At 43.4% G+C, this 27,888-nt stretch overlaps 1 protein-coding gene across 1 annotated transcript; it reads right to left on the bottom strand.

Annotated features, from left to right (window-relative positions):
- On the bottom strand, positions 1-27,888 carry LOC101741272 (uncharacterized). The gene is made up of 9 exons (XM_038014033.2): positions 27,574-27,888; positions 10,444-10,617; positions 9,000-9,134; positions 6,995-7,939; positions 5,523-5,644; positions 4,886-5,017; positions 3,649-3,882; positions 3,127-3,240; positions 1-1,914 (listed from the first exon to the last, which is right to left on the bottom strand). Exons 2-9 carry the CDS (start codon positions 10,609-10,611, stop codon positions 1,845-1,847), a joined length of 1,920 nt encoding a protein of 639 aa, XP_037869961.1. The 5' UTR covers positions 10,612-10,617; positions 27,574-27,888; the 3' UTR covers positions 1-1,844.

Below are 27,888 nucleotides of genomic sequence, written 5' to 3' on the forward strand. Positions count from 1 at the left end.
AATCATTTAAAGTATATTTTTTCAGTCTATAAAAAGTAGGTATCTTATTTATTATTAGGTATCTTTTTTTCTATATAAATGGTTCCAACGTCTTAGGCATTGATTTTGCCAATGTCACAGTATACACAAAAAGGACAGGTGCTTAGAGAAAAAAATAATCTAAATACAATTAAATTTGATCAGTTTTTCCATACGCGAATTTGCGATTTTAAGTATAGCTCAAACAAATATGTTAGACTAACTACTTACTTTAAAGATAAATATTATTAGTAGATAAAAATGTAGGTACCTACATGAATATTTATTAAGATTTAAAAACAAACTTAATTCCTTAATTTGTGACAATAAAGTATGTTTAAATCCTAAAACGATTTGCGTGTAGGTACTTATTTATAACAGTCATTGCTTCATGTACAAATTCCTGACGAGAGCTTCGACCCGGGTCAAAGTCGCATCTACTGTGAGGTCAGCGGACATGAGGTCGTAAGTAATGAGTCCTTGTTTTTTTTATTGCACAGATAGGTGGACGAGCTCATAACTCACCTGGTGTTTAGTGGTTACTGGAGCCCATATTATACATTTACAAAGTAAATGCCGCCACCCACCTTGAGACATGAGTTCTATGGTCTCAGTATAGTTACAACGGCTGCCCCACCCTTCAAACCGAAATGCATCACTGCTTCACGGCAGAATTAGGCAGGGACCACCCTGCTACCCGTGCGGACTTACAAGAGGTCCTACCACCAGTAATTACGCAAATTATAATTTTGCGGATTTGATTTTTATTACACGTTGTTATTCGTTCACCATGGAAGTCAATCGTGAACATTTCTTAAGTAGGTATTACATTAGAAAAATTGATACCCGCCGACGGGATTCGAATACCGGTGCATCGCTACATACGAATGCACCGAACGTCTTAACCTTTAGGCCACGACGACTTGTCGCGCGATCATTCGATAAAATACAAAATATGTAAAAAAACGCACTAAACTAAACCAAACTGGGCTAGGCCAAGCTTTTCACGGCTGCAGAAGTGCGCCTGCAAGAATAACCTAGTTCATATTAAACTTTTGTCATTTTTAACACATTGAACGCCATATGAGAAATCGAGTATTTTCATTTGAGCCACGGTGCTCACCGGTGAGTCTGATCTTACTGAACCATTCGGGCGATGAGGGTCATCCTTGAGCCTTTTAAAACTAGATGGTAAAAGTCATCCTGCAATTTTTATCATCCGCGCTAATTTTCGTATATTATACCAAAATCTTTAGAATGAAAATCTCAAGTTGATAACAAATTACCGATTCCCTGATTCCCTGATTTTGATTCCGGAATAGTATAAGTAATGCCAGGCTCTCCGGTGGGTTGTAAAGCCAAGAAACGTGTTAAAAAAATATAAACAACGATTTAACTAACTGATCGTCGTACGTCAGCGAAACTGTAAAGTATTCGAAACGTCTGACATTAATATTGACATTGACATTGACAATAATAAAATTCTGTTACCCCTTGATTTTCTCTTAGATATAATATAATCATTTCTAAAATATTATAACATAGTAAAATTATACAGCTAAGTCAGATAGCTCCAACCATGTACTTATAAAACATTAAAACTATTTCTTAACCTTTAAATTTAATTTTACTACAGACAGACAACGGCTTCAATAATATTTAACAACAAACAATATTGTACATGATAGATTAAAATGGAATTTCAATAGTAGCGAGCAAATACGAAAATTACATTTCAAAAAAAGAACAAACAAAAAAGTATTGCAAGTCAGTAAAAAAAACTACCATTTTAGTAGTAAAATTTTGTTTTTTCATCGGCCTCGAAACTACTGTGTTTTCTTCGCCGGCTGTAATATTGTTTCCAATACGACTGAGGCCGCATTGACTTTGCTGCATCTACGGAGGATAATGACAAAATTGAATCTCCATATTTCAATCTCATCTCCTTTCTAACCGACTTCAAAAAAGTAGGAGGTTCTCCATTCGACTGTATGTTTTTTTTTAAATGTTTTTATCACCTCATCATTTTTGACTGGGTGAATTGATTTTGATGATTCTTTTTTTGTTAGAAAGCTGACGCTTTTCGTGTGGTTAGATTTCAATTTAGTCCAGTTCTGATAATGGTATCCATGAGAAAACCATATAAGTCTTAAATTTGCATTAAGTACGTGCGCGACAAATAGATGAACAACTCAATATCACGCCAACCGATTTCGATGATCCGGTTTTTAAAGCATGTCTATTTACAATTATTATTGATTGAGATCATAATAATTAAACCACAATGTATCATTATCATCACACCTCCGGTGGCAGGAGCAGAGCTAATCCATATAGTTTGGAACCGCTGTGTTCATCGACAGTGCGTTTCCAGAGGTCTTTTCTGCCGCGTACCATCCGGCTTTGGAATGAGCTCCCCTCCACGGTGTTGCCCGAGCGCTATGACATGTCTTTCTTCAAACGAGGGTTGCGGAGAGTACTTAATGGCAAGCAGCGGCTTGGCTCTGCCCACGGCATTGCTGACGTCCATGAGCGACGGTAACCACTTACCATCAGGTGGGCCGTATACTCATCTGCCTACAAAGGCAATAACAATAAATATATTTCACAGCACACATTCTAACCGTAAGCGACTTCTTTTCTTAGATCGATTACAATAATGGTGACTAAAGGTTTGTCACTGGTACTATTTGATCAGGTACCATTGTATCCTTATCCATTATTCTGCAGTTCTTACTCGGAGTGTGTCATGTGTCGAGATATGGCATCTGATGTTGTCTGGTTTGATGTCTACAAGTCCTCTAGCGTCTACCTATATATTTATAAATAAACCTATATCCCTGACTATACTTGATTTTCACTAAAACTTGCAAGTAGTAGTAGAAGCAGTACTGCGTTTCGGTTTGAAGGGTGGGGCAGCCGTAGTAATTATACTGAGACCTTAGAACTTACATCTCAAGGTGGGTGGCGCATTTACGTTGTAAATGGCTATGGGCTCCGGTAACCATTTAACACCAGGTGGGCTGTGAGCTCGTCCACCCATCTAAGCAATAAAAAAAAACTTGAGGTCACTGATACAGCCTAACATGATGATGCGGCAGCACTTACTTGGGGAACATGTCGTCACACTTCAACTCGGTCCAGCCCGCGAACACTTCGTACAGCATCGTGTCTAAAGCTTTATCACCTGACAGTTCTCCAGCAAGCATCCGGAGGGCGACCCTGAAAGACATTCCAGCTTTCGTTGGTGGTGGGGTGTATCGTGAGCCCGCACGGGTAATTGCCGTCCACCCCGCCTATTTCTGCCGTGAAGCAGTAATGTGTTTCGGTTTGAAAGGTGGGGCGGCCGTTGTAACTATACTGAGACCTTAGAACTCATGTCTCAAGGTGGGTGGCGTCATTTACGTTGTAGATGTCTATGGGTTCCGGTAACCACTTAACACCGGGTGGGCTGTGAGATCGTCCACCCATCTATGCAATAGAAAAAAAAACTTGCCTATTTCTGCCGCAAAGCAGTGAAGCGTTACTGTTTGAAGGGCGAGACAGTCATTAGGTCTATGAATTTTGTGTGCTTAGAACTCTCAGTTATTAGTGTAGGTAGGCGAAAGTAAAGGTTAAATATGCACTTACCCGTTAATCCGAGCCATAGTTCCGTAAGGAGGGTTAAGTTTAGATGTCGCCGCGAGATTCCTACAGTACAACAACCAAACGCAGTCAAGCTCCGTGTAGAAACCGTCCGAGCTGGCAACACTGCCGTTTCTACTATACGAACTCTGCAGACGATTAAGCGCGTGGGTGTTCTCGTCTATGTTCCTTGGCAACACCGGCGTGTTCTCTTTATTCGACATTTGGTTTAAGACTGACCTGTAAATTGGAAATCATGTGTGCTCATTATAAAAACGATTGAAGTGTAAGGGATATTTTGAATTGGTCACTTCAAGCAAAACTTGATCACATCTCAGGTGGCTCCATTTTTTTTACTATGGGGAATCTATTTACGGATTCCCCGCCGATGGGCACCGGACCGGGTTATGGTGGATTCCGGCGTCTCTGAAGAGAGACAACATTTTGAAATAAGTCGTAGTTTGCCCCTCAAAACGACAGTCGCCTTAACACCATCTCTTGACACCCGATTACCGGTCGAGATGACACTGGGGTCAGGGCAGGTAGACTAGCTCAACACTTTTTACCATCACCTCGCTGGCCACTAGAGAAGAGTTCGTCCATACCACCAAGCATTTCCAGAGATATTTTAAGCTATTGCATAGATTTTATCGCGGGCTTTGATCGCGGCGACTGAATACGCCGAATTCCGTAATAAAAATAACCTGACACCCCCACTACGCCAACTATGTTGCTCGCGTTCAACACATTCACACGTTGCGCTTGTGTAGTGTTTGTGAATAAGCGCGCGGCGTGACGTCACACTGCATGCGCATCATGAAAAGTCTGCCCATCTCTCTCTCGCGTGGTCTAGCTTATAAGTGTGAAGGGGACAGTTAATGTTTTGCTTTTATTAATGTTTAATATAGCGTGGTCTTTTTTATTATTGTTTTAATATTAAATTCTAAATATAATTGCATAAGTTGAAAAAAAATGCTATGCAATAGCTTTACCGCGGCAGTTCCCAAGTGCCACACGTTTTTTTTGCCACACATCACCCGCCTTTGGAATGAACTCCCCTCCGCGGTGTTTCCCGGGCGCTTTGACATGGTCTTCTTTGAATGAGACATGAGGAAATTTCTCAGTAGCAGGCAGGGGTTTAGCCATATCGCTGGTATTACTGATACGCCTGCGCAACGGAGACTACAGACCTCAAGGGGTGCATAGGACAGTCTGCAATGGCAATTAACAAAAACACATTTACCGTGTATTCTTGTAAACTCTTCCTAAATGTATGGCAGCTCGGGACGTGCCCATTCCGATCTCGAGAATGTTCTCAAAGAGATTTTTTCCAAAACCATAGTCGTCGGCAGGTGTCAATTTGTTTTGACGTTTTCTAAAAACAAAAAAAGCACATTGGTACAGGTAGGATAAGGCTCGCACATCGCCCAACCTTAACCCTTTGACTGTGATATAGGTCACCGGTGCCCTACACAGCCCACTGAAGTAATTATGTCGTCTACTGCTACTGAGGCGCCTCGATTGCACAACTTAATGTATTGTTACGCCGGTAAGAGTAACGCCATCTATCGCCGAATAGTCGAATCGATATCGAATTATAGATGCGTTTTATTTGGTATTAGCATTAATTAACAGTTCGATTTAATTAATTTATTAATTGAACGTAATTTTAATTGATCTTCAAATAAGTTTACCCCATTCCAATAGCTGAAGAAGTCTTTTTGTTATGATGGTTTTTCCCAATTTTAACCTTTAAAAGGCTCTACTGTAAAGTTTCAAAAACTTGATTTAACACCTTATAAATAACACCATAACACATTATAAATAAACTTGATTTTAACGTGAGAAACAAGTAAGTTATCGTCGTAAATTCAACTTACGGATATACGTCGTACGGTTGATTTTGCTCGTTCATTTTGGCTTCGACTTTACTCGGGTCCATGAAGAGGGCGTTGAAAGCGAAAACGTTTGGATCCTTCATCATGTTTATACGGGCCGTTTCCTGGTTCAAAGCGCATGGTTTAGTCTTTTTTTTTCTATTGCTTAGATGTGTGGACTAGCTCACAGCCCACCTGGTGCTAAGTGGTTACTGGAGCCCATAGACATCTACAACGTAAATGCGCCACACACCTTGAGATATAGTTCTAAGGTCTCAGTATAGTCACAACGGCTGCCCCACCCTTCAAACCGAAACGCATTACTGCTTCACGGCAGAAATAGGCGGGGCGGTGATACCTACCCGTGCGGACTCACAAGAGGTCCTACCACCAGTAATTACGCAAATTATAATTTTGCGGGTTTGATATTGATTGCACGATGTTATTCCTTCACCGTGGAAGTCAATCGTGAACATTTGTTGAGTACGTATTTCATTAGAAAAATTGGTACCCGCCAACGAGATTCGAAGACCGGTGCATCGCTACATACGAATGCGCCGGACGTCTTATCCTTTAGGCCACGACGACTTCAGACATTATCAGCCAATAGCAGTCCACTGCTGGACTTAGGTCTCTCTAATTACACCCCACTGAGAATTATTCTCGTTTAGGGCTAGACATGTCTTTTTTAATGAATACGCTTTTATTAGCTTCAGACGTACCTATGTATGTTTGTAACGGAATCTTTGGTCATGGTTTTGACCCCCTTCAAAACGTCGGATTAACTTTGTTTTATTTTACGCTTTTTTTTACAATAAAATCATTTTTTCTTATACTATTTTTAATTTAAATTTATTAAAATTTATTTTCTATTTTTTAGTTCGATTTTCTATAAGAGAGTATTTTGTTAGTTTTTTTAAACTATTATTTATTATTGCTGTTGTAAGCAGACGGCTAATCTGATGGTGAGTGGTTACCGTCGCCCATGAACTTCAGCAATGCCAGAGGCAGAGCCGTGCCGCTGGCTACCGTTAAGTGCTCTCCGCAACCCTCGTTTGAAGAAGGACGTGTCATAGCACTCGGGAAACACCGCGGAGGGGAGCTCATTTCAAAGCCGGATGGTACGCGGCAGAAAGATATGGAAATGCACTGACGATGAACGTAGCGGTTCCAAATAATATGGATAAGCTCTGCTCCGGTGGTAGGAGGTGTGATAATAAAAAGGAGATGAAATTGAAATATGGAGTAGTTGTAAGCTTGTGAGCTTTTCGTTGTAATCGAGGAGTTCCACGAACACGGTGACTGGTGCTTGAGGTACCTAAGCATCGAAAGTGAATCCAGGGGATCCTTTAAGACATGTCTCGGACGACGTCGGCTTTGAGTTGCCCCGTCGTCGTCAGATAAGTCGAAGTGGTCCGCTTAAGTCGACAGAGGCATAGATATCCTATATTTTGGAGTTCGCGTGCAAAACTCACCTGACTCTCCCAAGCCATGGTCTGTATATTGTGTAGCAGCATTACGTCTAAACTCAAAATGCCAAACGATAGTAAGTCAGTTTCATTCCCCAGCATCGATCTCCTGCCGTGAACTCCAATAGTGAAATTTTCACCGAAATAAATTTCCTTCAGCTTATTAAGGACAACGCTAGCGTTCCCTTCGATCAGACTTTCGTTCAGAGCTTTTAAAACTTCGCCGAAATCATTTCTGTTCTTAGTCGAATTTTTGATAACATCAAAATCGGAGTCTTTTGTTAGCCAACTGTGCAATTCTTGAACTTTTTCAATTAAATAACTCGTCATTGTGTTGCTTTGCATGTAGTCATCGTAAAGGTTTATATCATTGTAATATTCGTCGTAGTCCACTTCAGTTCTTAGTGTCTCTAAATAGCTAACAGGCAGTTTGACTTTCTTGATTAGAACCTCAGAGTTTAACGGCTTGAATTCTGGCACTATTGTATCACCTATATTCTTTATTTCTCTCTCGATAGCGTTAACGTCAAACGAAGACACGTCATTGTTTTTAGCGCGTAAGGTTTCGATGCGTCTGTCCGTCTTCTTATTAAAACTTATCGGTGCAAAGTTATTATCTTCGGATTCTAATAATTTTTCAGATGCGTCCGTTTCGGTGGCAGCCAAGTCATTGTCATTATCATTGTTGATGTCATTCAAATCGTAGTTGATAGGTGGCTTGGGTTTATCTTTCTTCTCGATTTTACGCTCTTTGTGTTCGATTGCTTCGTGTATCGGCTGAATTTGCGCTTTAGACTTCAAATCAACATTCCTGTTTCTATTTACAATGTTTTTGAAAAACGATAGTTTTTCTAGTATCGGCAATTCGTTGTCTTCGTCTAAGCGCGGTTCTGCGGTAACTTCTTCAGTGTTTTGTTTTGATTTTGAATAAATCTCCGAATATATAGGCTCCTGGAAGCGAACGAATTAATATTAAAAAGACATTAATACGTTTATTACTGAAAATACTATAACAGATCGGCATGTCATTTAAGTGCTGAATTACTAATATTAAATTACTAATATAACTTTATTTAATTCAAGGAAAACTCAGTTATCTGCACGGACTTAATTAAAAAAACTTTCACAGTTTAATGACTCGGTTTTTTTTCTATATTGTCATTACATTTTAATTGTCATTTCCGACTTTTCAAATACTTTACAGACGACTGTCGTCCGTGACCGCGCGATTGAAATGCGAGATTAACCCGTGGAAAGTAGCTTTAATTGTCTCCACGACTCGTGAAAACAGTGAAAATACTTTAGAATCTGCGTTAAGACAAATGACTTAAATACTTTATGATGTGCGTTAAGGCAAACGACTATAATACTTTATAATATGCGTTTAGGTCAGAGGTTCCCAAACTTATTTTATCTATTGCCCACTTTGAGAATAAATTATTTTTTAGCGCCCCCATTTTTTCACCCACTTAAAAACCACTATAGTGAGAGCTCAGTCGGTGTCTAAGAGTCTTCCTAGATGAAATTACAAATCGCCTCCCAAGCCTCTACACAACGCCCCCATTTTTTTCTGGGTCTCTTATCGCCCCCCGTATAGGCCTGTAGCGCCCGCAAGGGGGCGTTATCGCCCACTTTGGGAAATACTGGTTTAGACGAATTACAAAAATACTTTATAACATGCGTTAAGGCAAACGTCAAATATCTTATCTTATATCTTTAAACGAGCAATTCTTGTATATAAATATATGTATATAATTTGAATCTCGGAAACGGCTCCAACGCTTTTCATAAAATTTAGTATACAGGGGATTTGGGGGGCGATAAAACGATCTAGCTACGATTTATTTTCAGAAAATGTTGTTTTATTCGTGTTTTCAATAATCAACTTTATCGATAATTTTGATAATTTTTATTTTTAAATATTATAATTACACAATTAATCAAAAAAAAGAATCATCATCGGTCATCCAGGTACTACTTTATGATATGCGTTCAGGTAAACGAATCATACCGGTTCATGTGAATGAATCTCTCGGGCTGTGTACTCGCTGGTTCCCCATCTCGTGACCACCACAGTTGCGAGGACCAGGACCGCGCAGACCGCGAAACATGACGCGCTCGCAACGATCCACACCTTCAACGGGACCTGAGCACAATGATAACGGTTCAATAGAAGCTTCTAGAAGAATAAGGACAAGATAAGGAATGAGTCTATCAGAAGTGTGAAAGTAGCCCCAGTGATTGACAAATTAAAGAGCGGACGGTTAACGTGATATAGATAAAATTCCGACTAAATGACAACCATACTTTTCTTTCACATCTCATGATGGCCCACATGATTTATAAGATCTAAAAGGTCCAATAAGTATCATCTAACCTCCTTTCTGTCTTCGTATAATTCTTGGATTCACCATAACGCGTATGTTGAGAGAACGTTTAAGTCATTTTCCTGTTACCTTTTGATTACTAGATTCCCTCGAACTAGTTCGTCCGTTCGAATAGTGGCACAGACGCGGTATGTTGGGATCTCGAAGGCCCGTCCTCTCATACCTGGCTTACCACGTTTTATATGATCTCCGATTGCATCTGCGGCGTATAAAAATTAAGAAGCTTCTCTTCTTCTTTTTCTCCACCTTATCCCGCTAGGTGCGGTCGGTACAGCGAATTTTTCTATTCCATTCTCATCATCTCAACACTCACACCTCTCTCTCTCTCTCATATCGTCATTCATACACTCCATCCATGTCTTCTTCAGTCGACCTCTTCCCCCTCTACCTTGCACTACCATTTCCATACATCTCTTAGTCACATGCACCTCCTTATTATCTTACATATATATATATATCTTAGTACCGGTATCCAGAAAAGGTCATAATACCCAGTATAATGACTTTTAAGTCCAATTGTAACCTATTTTACTTTACACAACCTCCCGATTATACGTAATTATGTTGTTTCCGTAGTTGTGAAGTCACATAACGATTGCTTAATAGCATAAACGTTAATCGCCGAGGTAAACGGGTTACAAATTAACTGTGCAAATGAACAGTTACGGTACGTTTAGAAAGTATTTCCTAATAACAGTACGAGAGGTGCAGAAGACCGTGTCTATAGTAGTGTGGTATAGGACCCTCGGCTAGATGTAGGTCGGATCTGTGTCTGTTTGTGTACGAGAAGAGCTCGGGATCAGTACAGAGCTGCAGAGGACTGTGTCTATAGTAGTGTGGTATAGGACCCTCGGCTAGATGTAGGTCGGATCTGTGTCTGTTTGTGTACAAGAAGAGCTCGGGATCAGTATAGAGCTGCAGAGGACCGTGTCTATAGTAGTGTGGTATAGGACCCTCGGCTAGATGTAGGTCGGATTTGTGTCTGTTTGTGTACGAGAAGAGCTCGGGATCAGTACAAGGATGTTTACTCTAAATACATTTACATAGAAACATAGCGTTTTCACTCACAGTCGGTTTGACCGGTATTCTATCGTGAATCGGTCGCGGCGGTAAAGGTCTTGATGTCATTCTATGATGGCGATCCATATAGCTTCGACTCCAATCAGTACTGACGGTGGCCTGGCTCTCACATGAGTGTGCCGATGCGGGTCTCTTCTCAAATTCGTATTGAAACATTTTAATCTGAAACAAATCGGGGTCAAATAAAAAACGAACGCCTCGCCTCTCAAACAAGCTTTTCTGTACTGCGAGACTGGCATACGCTTAAATTACTTACTAGAGGTCCCGCAGTAGTCGAAATTCGACTATAACTAATTGGAATTGTAAGTTTGTACACTATTATGATTGTATTTTATACTTCTATAATCACAAATTTCGGCAAGACTACACTATTAAAAAGATTAACAAAGACAAACAATATTTAATCTATTCTCAATTTGACAACAGACGTCAAGAACAAAAGTTTGACAATAAATAGTATGCATGCGCGTGTGCGTCAAATACACGGTATGTAGTGTGTGTAATGTTTTCTTTATTGATTTAATGTATCTTTTATGCATTATTTAAAAAAAATATTAGTATTGTGCACTTCTTCTCTATATTATCTATAAGTGTGGAAAATTTCATACTCCTCCGTCCGCGCAATTTTCGTAAAAAGGGATACAAAGTTTTTGCTTTACGTATTAATATATAGATGAATATTTAATACACAGTAACAGTGTAACTAAATAAGTAGTTTTGATAGCGCTCAAAGTGTCTACACAGAACTTTATCTTGAAATCCGATATCTAAGGTACATTGTCATAGCTTTCCAAGTTGTGGGAAAACATACAAGGTTTCAGGTTTGAGAATATTAAGCAAAATTCTATTATTTAACTGTGCTTGCCGTCTTCCGTAAAGGGTCTATACTTATATACATTTTTAAGATATGGGGGTTAATCATCATAGAACACAAGATATTCGGCAGATGCCTGAATCTCGCTTACGACATTTTCAAGATAAGCTTACATATGAGGCCGTCAGCGCAAAAGTGGCCTACTTTCCCCGGGACACCAGGCTAAGTGGCCCCTTGCTGTGTTGTGCTGTGCAGTCAGTGTGTGCCCAAAGTGCGAGTGTTTTCATCTAGCGGTGCTGCTTCGGGTTGGAGACATTCCGAGCAGCGTAACGCAGGACCCGGGAACAGGTGAGTTGATTGACACTATTCTAGTCTTAACATTGGTTAATAGCGGGTAGGTGTCGATCAGCCTGTGAAAGCTGCGTAACCATTTTATTTTTTAATAAAATTGGTGTACGTGAGCGCCATTGAGTCTGGCCGCCCGTGTCTGTTCCCAGTCCTCCCCTACCCCTTGGGGTTAGGAGGGGCTGCTACCAACACCCGAAGGCCAATCCTTCACAGGTCTGCGGCGTCGGAGCCATCACAGGTAGGTCTTAAGTTAAGTTTAAGTTTAGTGTAGATTGTATATAATTGATTCCCTTTATAATTCACATTACTAGTATTAATTCAGTTCATATTTTTCTTATTCATAATTGTCAATATTTAAGTAGTTAAGTTTTTAATTAATCATTTAAGTAGTAGTGCTAGTGCCGTCTCGTTCTAAGCGAATAACAACGAGTCTCAATTGTATACAAACTGCACATTCAATTTGCATCTTTTTTCAATTCTACCCTCTTATACATTAATATTTTTTTTTTCCATCCATTTAAATACGTAATTTCACACCGTAATTTAATATTGGCATACCGATCGACAATATTAAGCTGTCCCTGTCGTTGTTCATCACTCATATTAGGCACGGTTGTTGGTTGCGGTTTTCGGTCGATCTGTCCTGTTAAGTAGTATTCTGTGTCATTTAATTAAAACTTCCTTATTTATTGTTTTCTAATATTCCACTATATTATTTTAAGAACTTAGCGGTTTTCGGTGTAGTGCTGAGTGGGAAGGGGAGTTCGACCCCTACGGTTGTGGATCGCTCGGCCGTTGAACCCTGGGCTTCCTGATCCAGAACCTGTGTTTCTGGACCCTCAAATCCGGGGCAATCCGGCCCTGCGATCTTCTGGCCGGGGTTCGTCCTCCGGGACCCGTCTTGGTTGCACCCTTACCGCTACCATAGATTAGTAATATCGAAGTTCCTCTCTCTATAGTTATCACTATCATTGTACTATTATTATTTTATTAGATATCAACATAAATTTTTCTCATTCTCATTTAACTTAACTTTTTTAATGAATTACTAATTATTAATTAGTATTAGTGATAGGTGCTGATGGCTGCAACCGCCTCCGTATTGTAGTTTTGTAGTTTTGTAGTTTTGTAGTTTTGTAGCTTTGTTATATAAGCATCAAATTTTAGTTATTAACTGTATATTAATTCTTAATTCGTTTTTCTATTTTTTATTTTACTACCCACTAGTTGTAATTTTTGATTAATTGATTTTCCTTCTTTATTTATTAATTGAATTTAAATCGAACTTAGTTGATTCTTTTTCTTTTTGATAATCACAGACATTAGACATGAATAGTAATATAGACCTTGTTTAAATTTCACCCCGTCCTTTCATTATTTACTTTATTTAATAACTGGCAGTGACTGATAGGGTCAGCAATAATTAGCTGTAAATTAGTAAAGACTTCCTAGTGAGGGTGCTCCTGATGTCCGCGTGACCGACTTAGGATAGCCATATCATGTCTGATGGGGCTTCTCCCCCCATCGTCAGCACACCCGGCCCGTCCCGGAAGGGACGTCAAGCAATGGACGAACTATACGTCCGTCGCCCAATCCCACGAACCCGACCGGTCCCGATGGACCCCGGCAAGGACGATTCGGCCGGTCCTTCGGTCCCGGCCCGGGTCTCCCAGGGGATCGGACCGGGGGAAGGTTTCCTTCCCTTGTCGACCGATTACCCTGGGACTCCTCGGCCGAGAAAGAAGGCCAGGTCTGAGTCCGACCGAGGTTCATCGGAGGACCAAGACAAACGACCGCGACTAGGTCCCTCCTCTAAATCGGAAGGAGAGGATAGCGAGGCCACGTCCTCCTCCCCCTCCTCCTCCCAATCTTCCACTCCAGACTCATCTCGATCCTCATCCCCTACTGGGAGTCCCATCCCAGCAGTCAAACCTGTTCCCAAACCGAGGGCCCCCGTCAGGACAGGGGTAGCCCCACGCCTACTTAGATCCCCTCCCCGATCCCCCTCCCCTACCATTTCCCCTATCCCGGTGGATTCGACTCGAGGTGCCCCCGCCCTAAGCGGCACGGCGGGCAATCTGGACTCTACCAGATATATGGACCTCGAGTCCACCAAAGCCCAACAACCCATCCCCTCTACGTCCTACGCGACCATAGCCGCATCTCAACCCCCAGTGGGCACACGCCCCAAGCCTACCCAACCGCAAGTTCCCCTACCCCCGAGGCCGAGGGGTCGGGCCCAGGAGGAGCTCCGCCGTCATCCACCTATCATGGTGGAAGCTCTCCCGAACTGGTCTCGCCATATGGCGGCCATTAGGGAGCGCCTCGGTAGGGCTCCTTCTGCCAGACCCCACGGCGCCGGTTTCCGCTTCCTGCCGTCATCGGCGGAGGAGTACAGGGTGATCCAGGACTATCTTTCGAGGGCCTCCGCTGCAGACAAAACCATCAAATGGTTTTGTTACGCGCTGTCGGAGGAAATACCCTCGAAGGTGGCTGTCCAGGGTCTCCCTGCTGACACCGATGCGGCGGAAGTAACGAACGCCCTCAAGGAGCTGGGCTTTCCTGCCCGATATGCCCGGTGCATCCAGGCCAAGAGGGGGAGACAGGGCTGCGTATTTTTCGTGGCTCTGGACCACCTCTCCAAGGGTGACCTCGCCCGGCTGTATACAGTTAACGAACTGTTATACTTGCCGGGGGTGACGGTCGAGGGATGGCGTCCAACCCGGGGACCTGCGCAGTGTCACCGCTGCCAGGCCTTCGGGCACGCGTCCACGAACTGTCACCGTGCGGTCCGCTGCGTTCGATGTGCCGGCGAGCACATTGTGGCGGACTGCCCGAGGCCAAGGGATGGCCCATTATCCTGCGCTAATTGCGGGAAGGACCACGCCGCCACTGATCGGCGGTGTGTGGTCTACCGCAAGAGGGCCAGGATGATGGGAGTAACCATCCCCCCTCCTGTTCCACCGGTGCCACGGCCCAGGAATGTCCCAGCACGAACTGCTCCTGTCGTGCCTGTACCTGTACCCATCCTCAAGGGGAAGGGGAAGGGGAAAGGGAAATCTTCCCAAACCCCAGCCCCTCCCCCTCCTAGTACCTTCCCGTCTGTCTCGGTAGTGGAGGCAGCGCCGTCAGCGTCCACGCTGATGGCGCAGGCCAACCCGCCGCGACAGACTAAAAAGCCCACTCCTACTCCTCGTGGCCGAGCCCAAATTGAAGCTGTCAATACAGCCCACGTCACTCGCCAGACAGCAGGCCCAGCCACTAAGACGTCAAAAAATAAAAATAAAAATAAAAAAAAGAAACAGAAGAAAAAGCTCAAAAAGAAATTGGCGAGAGAGCTCAGTGTCGCCAATATGGAAGTCGACCAACAACCTCAGGAGGCCATAGAGGCCAACGTAACCGAAGACACCATCCCTCCACAATTGGAGGGTCAAACCATGCCTCAAGCCCAACCCGAGACGTTTGGCAATACTCTGCCCCCTCTTCCTCCCCGCCCTCAGCGCGAGCAGCGCAGCGGTCGGCAGGCCTCACAACCTGCCGGCTTTGCTGCATGGCTCCTCGCGCTCTGGGAGAAATTGTCCGAGGTGGTCTCCGGAGTGATCCGCGAGATCGCCTCGGGAGCCAGCCCTTTCGGGGCTCTCTTGTCGGGGTTCTACCGAATGATTGCGCAGTTCAATGGCTAGCCAGGAACTGCGCATCATTTATTGGAACCCCGGCGGGGTAAAACCCCGCAAGAACGAGCTCTTGGTTCTCGCCCGGGAGTACAACCCTGAGGTTGTGCTCCTGGGCGAGACCAAGCTACGTCCTCGGGATGTGTTCAGGATTCCAAACTACTTCATGTACCGACGTGACGAGGTGAGTCCTGCCGGGACGCCGTTCAGGGGCACTGCGGCGCTCGTCAGGCGAGACGTGGTGCATGATCAGTTGGATTTGCTGGCCTTCACATCGACAAGGTCGATCGGTGTGAGGATCCACACCTCGGGGGGAGATATGCGGGTTTATGCCGCGTATAGACCCCCGGGGCCTGATTTTCACCCCGGGGACATAAGACGGGTCCTGAATTGCGACAGCCGCCCAGCTCTGCTGGTCGGGGACCTCAACGCGAAGCACGTCGCGTGGGGCTCCCGACTGAACTCAGCAGTGGGCAGGCGGCTGTTAGAAGATGCCGATAGGGGCGACTACTCTGTGGTCGGCCCCGACGAACCCACGCACATTCCGACCGCCGCGCAACTCCAGCCCGACGTGTTGGATGTGTGCGTTCATAAGGGGCTACGGTGCCCCTTAACTATTGAGGCACTGTACGACCTGGGTACCCCCCATCTCCCTATCCTGGTCACACTGGGAATGGGGCTTACCCGGGTTGCGACCTCGCCCCTACGACCGAAGGTCGACTGGGAGCTCTTTAAGAGACTCCTAGTCGACCTTCCCGTAATTCAGGACCCCAACACCCCTGAGGGGGTCGACGACGCGGCAGTCCGCCTTGTCGACTCCATCAGGGGAGCGATCGACCAGGCGACGACTCTTGTGCCCAGCGGCGGGCCCAGAGGTATACTCCCGGCCCATCTGAAAGCGATTATTCGCCGGAAGAGGGGCCTGAGGAGGCTCTGGGCGACAACTCGTTGTCCCAGGATCAAGCGCGAGCTTAATGAGCTGGAAGCGGAGTTGGCGGCGAAGATTAGCTCCTATCGGGGCTATGCGTGGGAGGAACGGATCGAGGAGGCCCGTGAGGACCCCTCGTCCGTGTCCCTCCACCGACTTTGCCGCCAGCTCTCAAATCGGCCTGCCCCGACTTGTCCACTCGTGGACGAGAGGGGCAACCGATGCTTCTCGGCTCAGGCCCGCGCCGATGTCCTGGCCGTAATGCTGGAGCGGCAGTTCGCTCCAAATAACTCTGCACCCTCAGAGGCCGCATTCCACCAATCGGTGGAAGAGAGCGTAGCAAGCCTACTCTCCTCCCCGGTGCCACCGTTGGGAGATGATGATTTCATCACTCCCAGTGAATTGCGCCTCTCCATCAAGCGGATGAAGAGGCGCAAGGCGCCGGGCGAGGACGGTATTCCCTCCCTCGCATTTTTCCACTTCCCCGAAACGGTCGTGTCATGCATGACACGACTGTTCAATTCCATTCTGTCCACAGGACACTTCCCGGGAACTTGGAAATTGGGCAAGGTTATTGCCCTGCCCAAACCCGGCAAGGATAGGAGAAATCCCTCCAGCTATCGTCCGATCACTCTGCTGTCGCATATGGGCAAGTTGTTCGAGCGGCTGCTGCTGAGAAGGGTGTCGCCGCACATCCTTCTCAGACCCGAGCAATTCGGGTTTCGCAGCGGTCACTCGACAACGCTGCAATTGGTCCGCGTTATGCACCACTTGGCGGATCGGTCCAACGCGCGCCAGTACACGGCCGCAGTCTTTCTCGATATCGAGAAGGCCTTCGACCGTGTCTGGCATGCGGGACTGATCTACAAGCTGTTGCAGAACACGGACCTCCAGCACGCCTATGTGCGACTGCTGGGGTCGTACCTGGAGGGAAGATCCTTCCTTGTCGCGGTCGAGGGCGCAAAGTCGTCGGTGCGCCCAGTCACGGCCGGAGTTCCCCAGGGAAGCGTCCTGGCACCAGTCCTCTACGCTCTCTACACCAACGACATTCCCACGCTTGAGGGCAACCTCCAAGCGTGGGAAGCCGACGTGAAGTTGGCGCTGTTTGCCGACGACAGCGCCTACTTCTCGTCCTCTAATTTCCCCTCTGCGGCCATTTCGAGGATGCAGAGGCTGTTGGACCTACTGCCCCAGTGGCTGGACCGATGGAGGGTCGCGGTCAACGTGGGGAAGACCGCGGCTATCCTCTTCGGTCCGGTCCGCACAAGAGCCGTCCCAGGACAGCTCAGTCTCCGTGGAGTCAATGTCGAGTTTAGGCCCAGTGTCCGATACCTGGGAGTCAATATCGACCGGAGTTTGAGGATGACCGCCCACGCCAAGTCGGCGTTGGCGGCCGCCCGCTATGCGAGGTTTCTCCTCCGGCCGGTGTTGGCCTCCAGGTTGCCGACCAGGACTAGACTCGGCATTTACAAGACGTATGTTCGTTCCCGTATCACGTACGCAGCTGCGGCCTGGTATCACCTCATCCCGCAGATCATGCGGGTGAAGTTACAGGCCCAGCAGAATCTGGCTCTTCGCACGATAGTCGGAGCAGGGCGTTACGTCAGAAATGACGTAATCGCCCGGGATCTAGATGTGGAGTCGCTCGAGGAGTTCATCCGGAGGCTAGCTCGTAATATGTACGAGCGGGCTGACGGTGGACCCCACGAGCATCTCCACAATATAGCTCCCTTGCACGCCAGACCACCTGATGGTCAGGCGCTACCAAGGGAGCTACTGGAACCCCCGGCTATGGTAAGATAGTCGGCTTAACCGGAGTGATATGGGAGTGCTCATAATGAGTGCCCCCATGGGACTGAGCTGTCCACACTCCTCATTTCCCCCCACACTGTTGGGGTGCCCCCCTATGGGGACCCATTTCTATCACCCGTTTGGGTGAACCACTCCCCCTTAAGGGGAGTGATTTACATCGGTCCCTCCCCGCGACGGTCTTCCCCTTCTGGGGAGCCCCTAGCGGGTGAGCGCCAAACCAGTGCCGCGGCTCCCCCTCTGACTTGTAGAGGTGGGGCCGGTGGCGGGCCCCACGGTTGCTGACTGTTGTTTTTTGTAGTTGTAAATAGTTAGTATAGTTAGTTAGATTAGTTTTAGTTAGTTTATAGTTTAGTAGTTAGAAAAAAAAAAAAAAAAAAAAAAAAAAAAAACCGTAGGAAGCAGACGACAGCAGCCGGCGCCGGGGAGACTCCTCCACGGGCATCACTCCACCTATAACAACAAGCCCATCGTATTATATATAAGTATTTATTATTTTGTCGATGTAGTGCAGCCGTGCACGCTGCGAACAGCGTACCTTCCCCAAGTCCTCCCCGCATCTACTTCACCCCTGCCCTATGTGGCAGGGAGCTCCGTCCCGGGTAGTGGGGTTTGCCCCGAGGCCCGTTCCGTGCCCCCGAAAGGGGGTACGACGACCCTTCTTGCTCTTGCTTGAAAAGTGGCCTAAGCTTACCATAGTTAGTATGAAGGCAATTAGGTTTGAATTTTCATGAATTTAAATTTGAGTAGGCAAAAAAACAACAAACAGTTTACAAAACTATCTGTTGACTATGAGTAAAACTCTGGATAGGCCGGTTTTGAATCAAAATTTATTATATTTAAAATAAATTCCAACGTCATATAACCTTGAATATAACACAGAATGAGGGCTATTCTGACATTTCCTTCATTGAATTAGGTTAGAAGACTCCACTTCTGTTGTAGGCAGCGACTTGCTAGGCATCTCATATGAATATTTAAAATATAAATGAATATTTAAAAAACATAATATTAAAAAAAATAATGTAATATTTAAAAAAAAAAAAAAAAGACATGCCCGCTGAGTTTCTTGCCAATTCTTCTCAGGACGGAGACTAATTCTTGTGAATTGGACTTTTTTGATTTGATTTGATATGTCTGTGAGCAAAGGCAAATCAAATCAAATCAAATCAAATCAAAAATTTTTATTCAACATAAATGAAAGTACATACTTGTTGAATGTCAAAAGAACTACCGCCAATTCACAAGAATTAGTCTCCGTCCTGAGAAGAATTGGCAAGAAACTCAGCGGGCATGTCTTTTTTTTTTTACATATGAAATTATTATTTATTTATTTTTTAATATTAGATTTTTTTTTTAAATATGAATTTTTTACAATGAGTAATATAACGTAACAATTACTACAATATTGAAATGCCTGGAGCGTGCAACTCATTCCCACTTTGTGCAATCTTCTAGATAATCATTGACTTTATAATAAGCTTTATTGCACAGATGCTCTTTAATAGTTTTCTTAAACCTATGTATATGTAGGTTCTGAACATCTTGTGGGATTTTGTTGTACAGGCGCACAGACAAACACCCGAATGAATTCCGTATCTTATGTAACCTACTCATCGGCACAACAAGCTTGTGTTTGTTCCTAGTATTTCTATTATGTATGTCCGACTGTTTAGGAAACTCCTCAATATGTTTACGAACATACATCAAATTTTCAAAAATGTACTGGGATGGCATAGTGAGAACTTTAATTTCTTTAAATTTTTCCCTCAGGGATTCCCTTGAGTGCATGTTATAAATAGCACGTATAGCTCTTTTCTGCAGAATAAATATCATTTCTACATCGGCCGCATTGCCCCATAGCAAAATGCCATAGGACATGACACTGTGGAAGTAACTAAAGTAAACTAAACGAGCCGTGTCCGCGTTTGTTAACATTCGAATTTTTTTTACTGCGTATGCTGCAGAGCTGAGCTTACTCGCCAATTTATGAATATGAGGTCCCCATTGCAGTTTGGAGTCCACTGTTATACCAAGAAATACGGTTGACTCAACAAGCTCCAATGATTCCTCAGAAACAATTACATCACTCTCCACTTGTCTCACATTTAAAGATGGTTTAATACATTTTAAAGTAAATTTAATACATTTAGTTTTCTTACTATTCAATAATAGGTTATTGATACGGAACCAATGAACCACACACGAAATCGCATCATTCACTTCGTCATAGACTTGTAATTGTCGTTTAATTTTAAATAATAAAGATGTATCATCTGCGAATAATACGACCTCGTGTCGGGACTCAATAAAACTAGGTAAATCGTTTATATATATTAGAAATAAAAAAGGACCCAAAATGGAACCCTGAGGTACACCCATTTTCAACAAGGTGCCTGAAGATCTATTACCTTTCACATCTACTGTTTGTATCCTTCCTGATAAATAGGAAGTAATAAGTTCCAATGCACCATCCTTAATACCATAGTGATGTAGTTTCCTCACCAATGTTTCATGTTCAACACAGTCAAATGCTTTGGACAAGTCACAGAAAATTCCAAGACAATCATGCGATTCCTCCCAAGATTTAAAAATATTTTTGAGTAGATAAGCACCTGCATCAGTTGTAGAGCGACCCCTGGTAAACCCGAATTGTTTATTATGAAGCAGGTTATTTGAATTACAATGTTCTAAAAGTTGTGTCAAAATAATTTTTTCAAATATTTTACTCAACGTAGGGAGTACTGAAATAGGTCTATAGTTAGAGGGGTCATCAGTACTACCAGATTTAAAAAGAGGTATCACTTTACTATGTTTCATTAAGTCAGGAAATACACCACACCTAATACAATCATTAAAAATACTAGCAAGATGAGGAGCAATAATGTCTATTACAGACTTCAAAACCTTTACTGATATTCCCCACAAGTCAACTGTATTTTTTACATTAAGGCTATTAAAACTTTTTATTATATTGCTTGAATTAATTTCCTTAAATTTAAAAATTTCATTACATTTGTCGACATGGTTATGCAATAATATTTCAGCTGCTGTGGGGGATGAATTTAGAGAAGTGGTAGTTGAAACTGGAATGTCAGAGAAAAACTTTTCAAAAGCATTAGCCACATCTTCATGACTAGTTACCAATTTATCATCTATTTTTAATGAGAATTCTTGGTGGCTATTTCTGACTTTTCCACTTTCTCTACCAATGATGTTCCAAGTCATCTTTATCTTGTCAGGGGCATTTTTTATTAAATCACTTAAATGTAAAGATTTTGCCGCTAAACAAACTTTTCTAAATAGTTTTGAATAGTTCCTGACATATTGATGAAATGTTTCATCATTATTATAAGCTTTTTCAGAGTACAGATCATATAACTTTTTTCTACTTTTGTACACTCCGGTGGTGGCCCACTCGCTGAACACTGTTTTGTTTTTTAATGTTACAGTTTTAGGAATAAATACATCAGTAAAGACCAAATTAATTCTCTCAAACATATTCTGGTATGACAAATTTGGGTTTTTGTTATAAATAGTTACAATCAAGCCGTATCTGCATTTGAGGTCACGAGAAAACTAGAGATAAATCGATGTGCCAGCACAATGGTCTTGGGATCTGACTTCGCTTTAGGTTGATCGTTCGTGAAATTAAAATTGAGTAAAATAATATCTCATGCGTGTCGTTGATGCGAACTAAAGAACTTTTCTGGCTACGATCAGGCACTAGGTCGTAAAAATTACGCTGACACCACATAAGGGTAAGGACAGAAAGAAGACAAGATAATATAATCACTGCTACCACGGAAGATTACTAACGAAAAGATTTCACCACGTTTTACTAGGGAGAGATTTCCAGAGATCTTTTTTGCCACGTTCCATCCGGCTTTGGAATGAGCTCCCCTCCACGGTGTTTCCCGAGCGCTATGACATGTCCTTCTTCAAACGAGGCTTTCGGAGAGTGCTTAACGGTAGGCAGCGGCTTGGCTCTGCCCCTGGCATTGCTGAAGTCTAAAGGCGACATTACCCACTCACCATCAGGTGAGCCGTAGGCTCGTCTGCCTATAAGGGCAATAAAAAAAATCTCGACCGACAAGCAGCTGTGCATGTAAAGGCATAATCTTTCTTAGTCCTAGTTTAGTGACATGAAAAAAAAAACATTTCTAGCCAGTCCCCAGTCGGTTACGGCTTAAAGACAATGCTAATCTTCGCTTGAGAAAGTCAAACACCGGATACGTGTAGAATGGCAACTGGTGCGAGCCCATGAGAAATAGGACGGACTCAGCGAAACGTGAAGATACCTGAGTCTGTCGTTACGAGAGAAATGAACGGAGAATTGTTTTGTTATTACGCGCTCAGTTGACTACTATCTTACTTACTTTACTATCAGCAAGAAAATATCTTAAGGTAGACACGTCATGTGCAGCTTGAAGGGGTTAAGTGGCCTTAGCGGTTTATATTGGTTTGAGGACATTGGCTAGTTAAAACAATTGTTTTGTTTTTGCTTAGTTTGAGCTTATAGCCCACCTACTGTTAAGTGGTTACTGGAGCCCATAGACATCTACAGCGTAAATGCGCCACCCACCTTGAGATATAAGTTCTAAGGTCCCAGTATAGTTACAACGGCTGCCCCGCCCTTTAAACCGAAACGCATTACTACTTCACGGCAGAAATAGGCGGGGCGGTGGTACCTACCTACCCGCGCGGACTCATAAGAGGTCCTACCACCAGTATTTACGCAAATAATGAAGATTTTGCGTGTTTTCACTTTTATAACACGATGTTACTCCTTCACCGTGGAAGTCAATCGTGAACAATTGTTGAGTGCGTAATTCATTAGAAAAATTGGTACCCGCCTGGGATTCGAACACCGGTGCATCGCTCAACACGAATGCACCGGACGTCTTATCCCTTAGGCCCCGACGACTTCAATTCAAATCTGTACCTATCTTCTGGCCACAGACGTCCACTGCAGGATATAGGCCTCTTCTAAGCCTCGCTACAATGACCAGTCCTACGCTGCTTGTATCCAATAAATCAGTAAGAGTATCATCGTGTTATAACTATCGGAAAAATTGTAATTACTGTATTGGCTCGTGATAGATTAGATTGTATTGCACGGACGAGTTCCTATTGCCTCGAAGCCGAAATGCTTTCCAGTTTGAAGGGTGGGGTCTGGTTTTTACTATAGAACAGAGATTTAGACCTCATGTCTAAAGATGGGTGGCGCTATTCGCGTTGTCTCTGGGCTCCAACCACCACTTGCTTAACTTGAGATATGAGATAATAATATACGAATCGCACCCTTCAAACTGGAACGCTAAATTACTTCCCGACAGTTTAATAGTGTGATTTATTTATTTATTTTTTATTTCTTAGGTGGGTGGACGAGCTCACAGCCCACCTTGTGTTAAGTAGTTACTGGAGCCCATAGACATCTACAACGTAAATGCGCCACCCACCTTCTAAGGTGTCAAGTATAGTTACAACGGCTGCCCCACCCTTCAAACCGAAACGCGTTTCTGCTTCACGGCGGAAATAAGCGGGGTGGTGGTACCTACCCGCGTGAACTCACAAGTGGTCCTACCACCAGTAAATTGGACGCGATTATTAATAATTGGACGCAATTTTTCACAAATGCTTGCGGCTTTAATATTTGTCACCAGATCCTTCGTTGTTTCCTTGTGGTCAATCCGCAATCTTCCACCATCAAAATAACAATGTGTAACAACACATTTTTAATAAAAATTTTAGTCATTCGTGAGCCAATTGCGTTATGTGAATGCCTTTCGCTGTGTCTACACGGTTAGGATTCGGTTTCAATGTAGCGTTTTATGATGTAAGCTCGTTAATTTAATTATTTTAATCTGCTGCGGTAGCGAAATGTAACGAGATCTAAACACGTCATTATGGATCCTCCCGATCCATTAACGGTGCTTTTAGGTACCACAAGCAAAGGTCACCGTCCTCGTCGAACGCGTCACTTGCGACGAAGGGTTCAATGAGTGAATTAACTTATAGACATATCCCACTGAGTTTCTCGCCGGATCTTCTTTGTGGGTCGCATTTCCGATCCTGTGCTAGGGTCCGTGTCAGCAACACTCCCGGTTAGATCGCCGTAAGCTCACCTACACTTCAAGGAGAAGCTGAAATAGCCAATCAAGGCTATCAGGATCAAGGTCATCGGAGCCCAGATGTCTCAACTGGATGTTGATGTCTCATCAACGTAGATGCCATCACCACACGTAGATAGAGATTTATTAACTTCATCTGTTTAATTTCAATAGTAATCATAATACCGGTTTATTAATATATATTACCTACTAGTAATTAATTTTATAATAGTAATTATAGTAATTTTATTATTAGTATAAAATAAACGCTTTATTTTATTTTGATCCGGTCGCTACCAAGCTTGTTCTAGCTATCGTAATGGTAGCGTTAGTATCAGTAATACTGGTATAGTACTAGAAATATTGGATCGATGAAAATTTCATCTAAATGGTTTCGCAGTCTACAAGGAACACAAACAAACTTTATATGTTTAGATTAATAATCTACAGACGAGAAATTCGTAATGTTCTTCTGACGGCAAAACAAAATCACGGTTAGCGATAAGCGACAGCGTCCGCTACAAGACAACCGATTCTCGTCGCATTTGGCGCGCAATACGTTTCAATAAGCCACTGCGAGTGAGTTTAGTAATGTTACCCACACGATTTGGCTTTTTGTGTGGCGATTGCAATGCCTCTGCTTGTGTTAGTCTGTCACGCTATATGACGCCACTGGACGGACTGTAATTAGAATTAAGTAATATTGCAATGCGATGAAAAGGTCGAAGATTATCCGACCGCGACGCAGTGATGGATTTACGTCTACACACGTGCTCGGGTGGTTTAGCTTTTGTAATGCCAAAATTACGGAGACCAAAAATATTAAAGACTAAATCTCCTTTGAAAATGAGTTCAGATTGAAAAACCAAAAAAATAACCAAGCTATATTAAATGTAAAATAAAAATAATGGATTATTAAAATTAATAAATAAACAGGGCCTAGGGAGGTATGAAGCCTAAATCCATCCATCCACGATCCCCCGGATTCACTCTCGCTGCTTTTAAGATCCTCAAGCACCGGCTACCATCTTCGTAGTTGTTGAGAGTTCGACGTACGAATTAAGCCATAGACACAGTCCACTGAGTTCCACATACACAACCAACTGAGTTTCTCGCCAGACCTTCTCAGGTCGCGATTCCGATCCGGTAGTAGATTCTGCGAAGCACTGCTCTTGCTAGGGTCAGTGTTAGCAAATTCTTTCAGCCTCAGTCCGTGAGCTCACCTACCCTTCCGGGCGTAGCTGAAATAGCCTCTTAGGGTACCAGCGAAGCGAATAAGTACAGAAAAAAACCAGGCAAACCAAATTTTCTTTTTTTTTATTTGGATTCACCAACCACCTCATGAATTACATGGCCTTAAGTGGTGGGCGCCCATAGACACCTTGTCACCTTAAGACATTAGATCCAAGTCACCGTTTTTACAGTACAACGGCTGCCTCACTTATCAAACCGAAACGCATTACTGCTTCACGGCTGAAACAGGCAGGGTGGTGGTACCTACCCGTGAACGCTCACAAGACCTGCTACCACCACTAAAAAAACTCCTCAATTCTTTATTTTTAAACCTATCATTTCGTTAACTGCGTTCCGAAATGACTTTGCTTTATTATTGTCTTTGAATCTCTTTAAATACGTAATTTATTTGACCGATACGACCCTTCTACATACCTACATTATGAATTTACACAATGAGCGAATATCAATTAGTTTTCGATGGTGATTCAATTGCGAGCTCTGTGAGCTTTAGTGCGAGTTATTTAACGTTCTCGATAGCGTAAAAGTTAACTCAAATTCGTATGGACTAGGAACGTTTGCCTGCGCTTGCCGCTAGAGTTAACTTTTACGCTATCGATAACGTTAAAAACTCGGCTGAAGGATTAATTGGGCAATGAACAGCTGTCGCACAGGCCCACTGAGTTTCTGGGCGGATCTTCCGCCCTTCCGATCTTCTTGTGGGTCACAATTCGGATCCAGTGGTAGATTCTGCAAAGCACCGCTCTTGTTAGGGACAGTGTTAGCAAACTCTCTTAAGTTGAGCCCGTGAGCTCACCTACTCGCTCGCAAATAGATAGGGAAAAGAAGAGCTATCTTTCAGAATATCATACCCGGGTAATGCAGTATTCTATGTGAAGTATTTACTGGTGGTAGGACCTCTTGTGAGTCCGCGTGGGTAGGTACCACCACCCTGCCTATTTTTGCCGCGAAGCAGTAATGCGTTTCGGTTTGAAGGGTGGGGCAGCCGTTGTAACTATATTTGAGACCTTAGAAGTTATATCTCAAGGTGGGTGGCGCATTTACGTTGTAGATGTCTATGGTCTCCAGTAACCACTTAACGCCAGGTGGGCTGTGAGCTCGTCCACCCATCTAAGCAATAAATAAAAAAAAGAATGCGGATACGGTATGAGGCGTGATGCGATTCTGAATTCCGGTTCAAAAGATCGGCTTATCATCGTACGATGTGACTATGATGCCGTGTCGTAGTTTGTTAACGACGATCTGTGCTCCATGGGCTAATGTAACAGCAGCATGATCCTGCTTGTCTGTTCATAGACGCTGTAGATACAACTGGTGATATTGCTCGGTAGACCGACGGTCCGAATGTTTTTGCTCGGAACTTGTATATATGTAAGCTTATCTTGAAAATGTCGTTAGCGAGATTCAGGCATCTGTCAAATATTTTGTGTTCTGTGATGGCTGCCCGCCACAACGCCAATAAAAAAATTGTAATGTAGAATGCGAATAAATAAAATAGAGATGATGCAATAATGTGTTATTTTTATTGTTTTACACCAAATCTTTTGTGTAATAAACTAAAATTAGTTTAGTGCTTGTAAGCTCTTCAAGCACCGGTCATCGACCTCACCATACTGGTCGACTATAACAAAAAGTTCGATGTGCGATTTAGTCCATTGACTCAACCCACTGAGTTTCTCGACGGATCTTCTTTTTTTTTCATTATTGAAGGATTACTGGTGGTCCGGAGGCCTTTCCAGTTTCACCAGGACAGATGGGCGAGCAAAGGCTCAGCCAGGAGAGGTCGAATTTGCTAACAGCTTCCAGAGCGCCTCCGAAAGAGCCCTAACAACTCAAGAGCAGCTGCTTCACGAATGAGCCGGATCTTCTCAGTGAGTCCGCTGCTCTTGCTAGGACTAGTGTTAGCAAATTCTCTCAGGTTGACCCCGTGTGGTCACCTACAAGTCCGGGCGGATCTGGAATAGCCGCATAAGCTACCAAAGATGAGGGAAAAGCTACCCCGATCCCTGCTTTTATACTTGAGACCTTAGAACTTATATCTCAAGGTGGGTGGCGCATTTACGTTATAGATGTCTATGTGCTCCAGTAACCACTTAACAACAGGTGGGCTGTGAGCTCGTCCATCCATCTAAGCTATAAAAAAAAATAGTCAAGAAGAAGTAGATAAGTGTGCACACTAACCTTTAAGTTTTAAGTTGATTTTTTCTATGAATATATCTATGCTTTGTTAATATCACATAACACCATTCACTTCGATAGGTTTTCACTGAACACCATTTTATATTAAAAAAAAATAATGAGAATTTAAATACTTATTCTAATATTTATTATTATAGTTTTGATCTTTATTTTTGTTTGTTAGTTAATAAGAAATAATTTTGTTTTACGTAAACTATAAATTTTAAAACTACACTATGTTTTTTGTTTTTTTAAGTATAAATTGATTTGTAAATGTTAAACGAACGCGGATGTGCGTCTCTCAAGCCGATTCGACCG

Source organism: Bombyx mori, chromosome 11, assembly GCF_030269925.1.
Source record: "Bombyx mori chromosome 11, ASM3026992v2".
NCBI lineage: Eukaryota > Metazoa > Arthropoda > Insecta > Lepidoptera > Bombycidae > Bombyx > Bombyx mori.

Excerpts from the sequence above, each read along its gene's own strand:
- LOC101741272 (XM_038014033.2), bottom strand. The coding sequence starts at position 10,611 with ATGTTTCAATACGAATTTGAGAAGAGACCCGCATCGGCACACTCATGT. Across the intron at positions 9,135-10,443 it reads GAATACCGGTCAAACCGACT|GTCCCGTTGAAGGTGTGGAT; the intron begins GTGAGTGAAAAC and ends CATTGTGCTCAG. Across the intron at positions 3,241-3,648 it reads ACTATGGCTCGGATTAACGG|GGTCGCCCTCCGGATGCTTG; the intron begins GTAAGTGCATAT and ends AATGTCTTTCAG.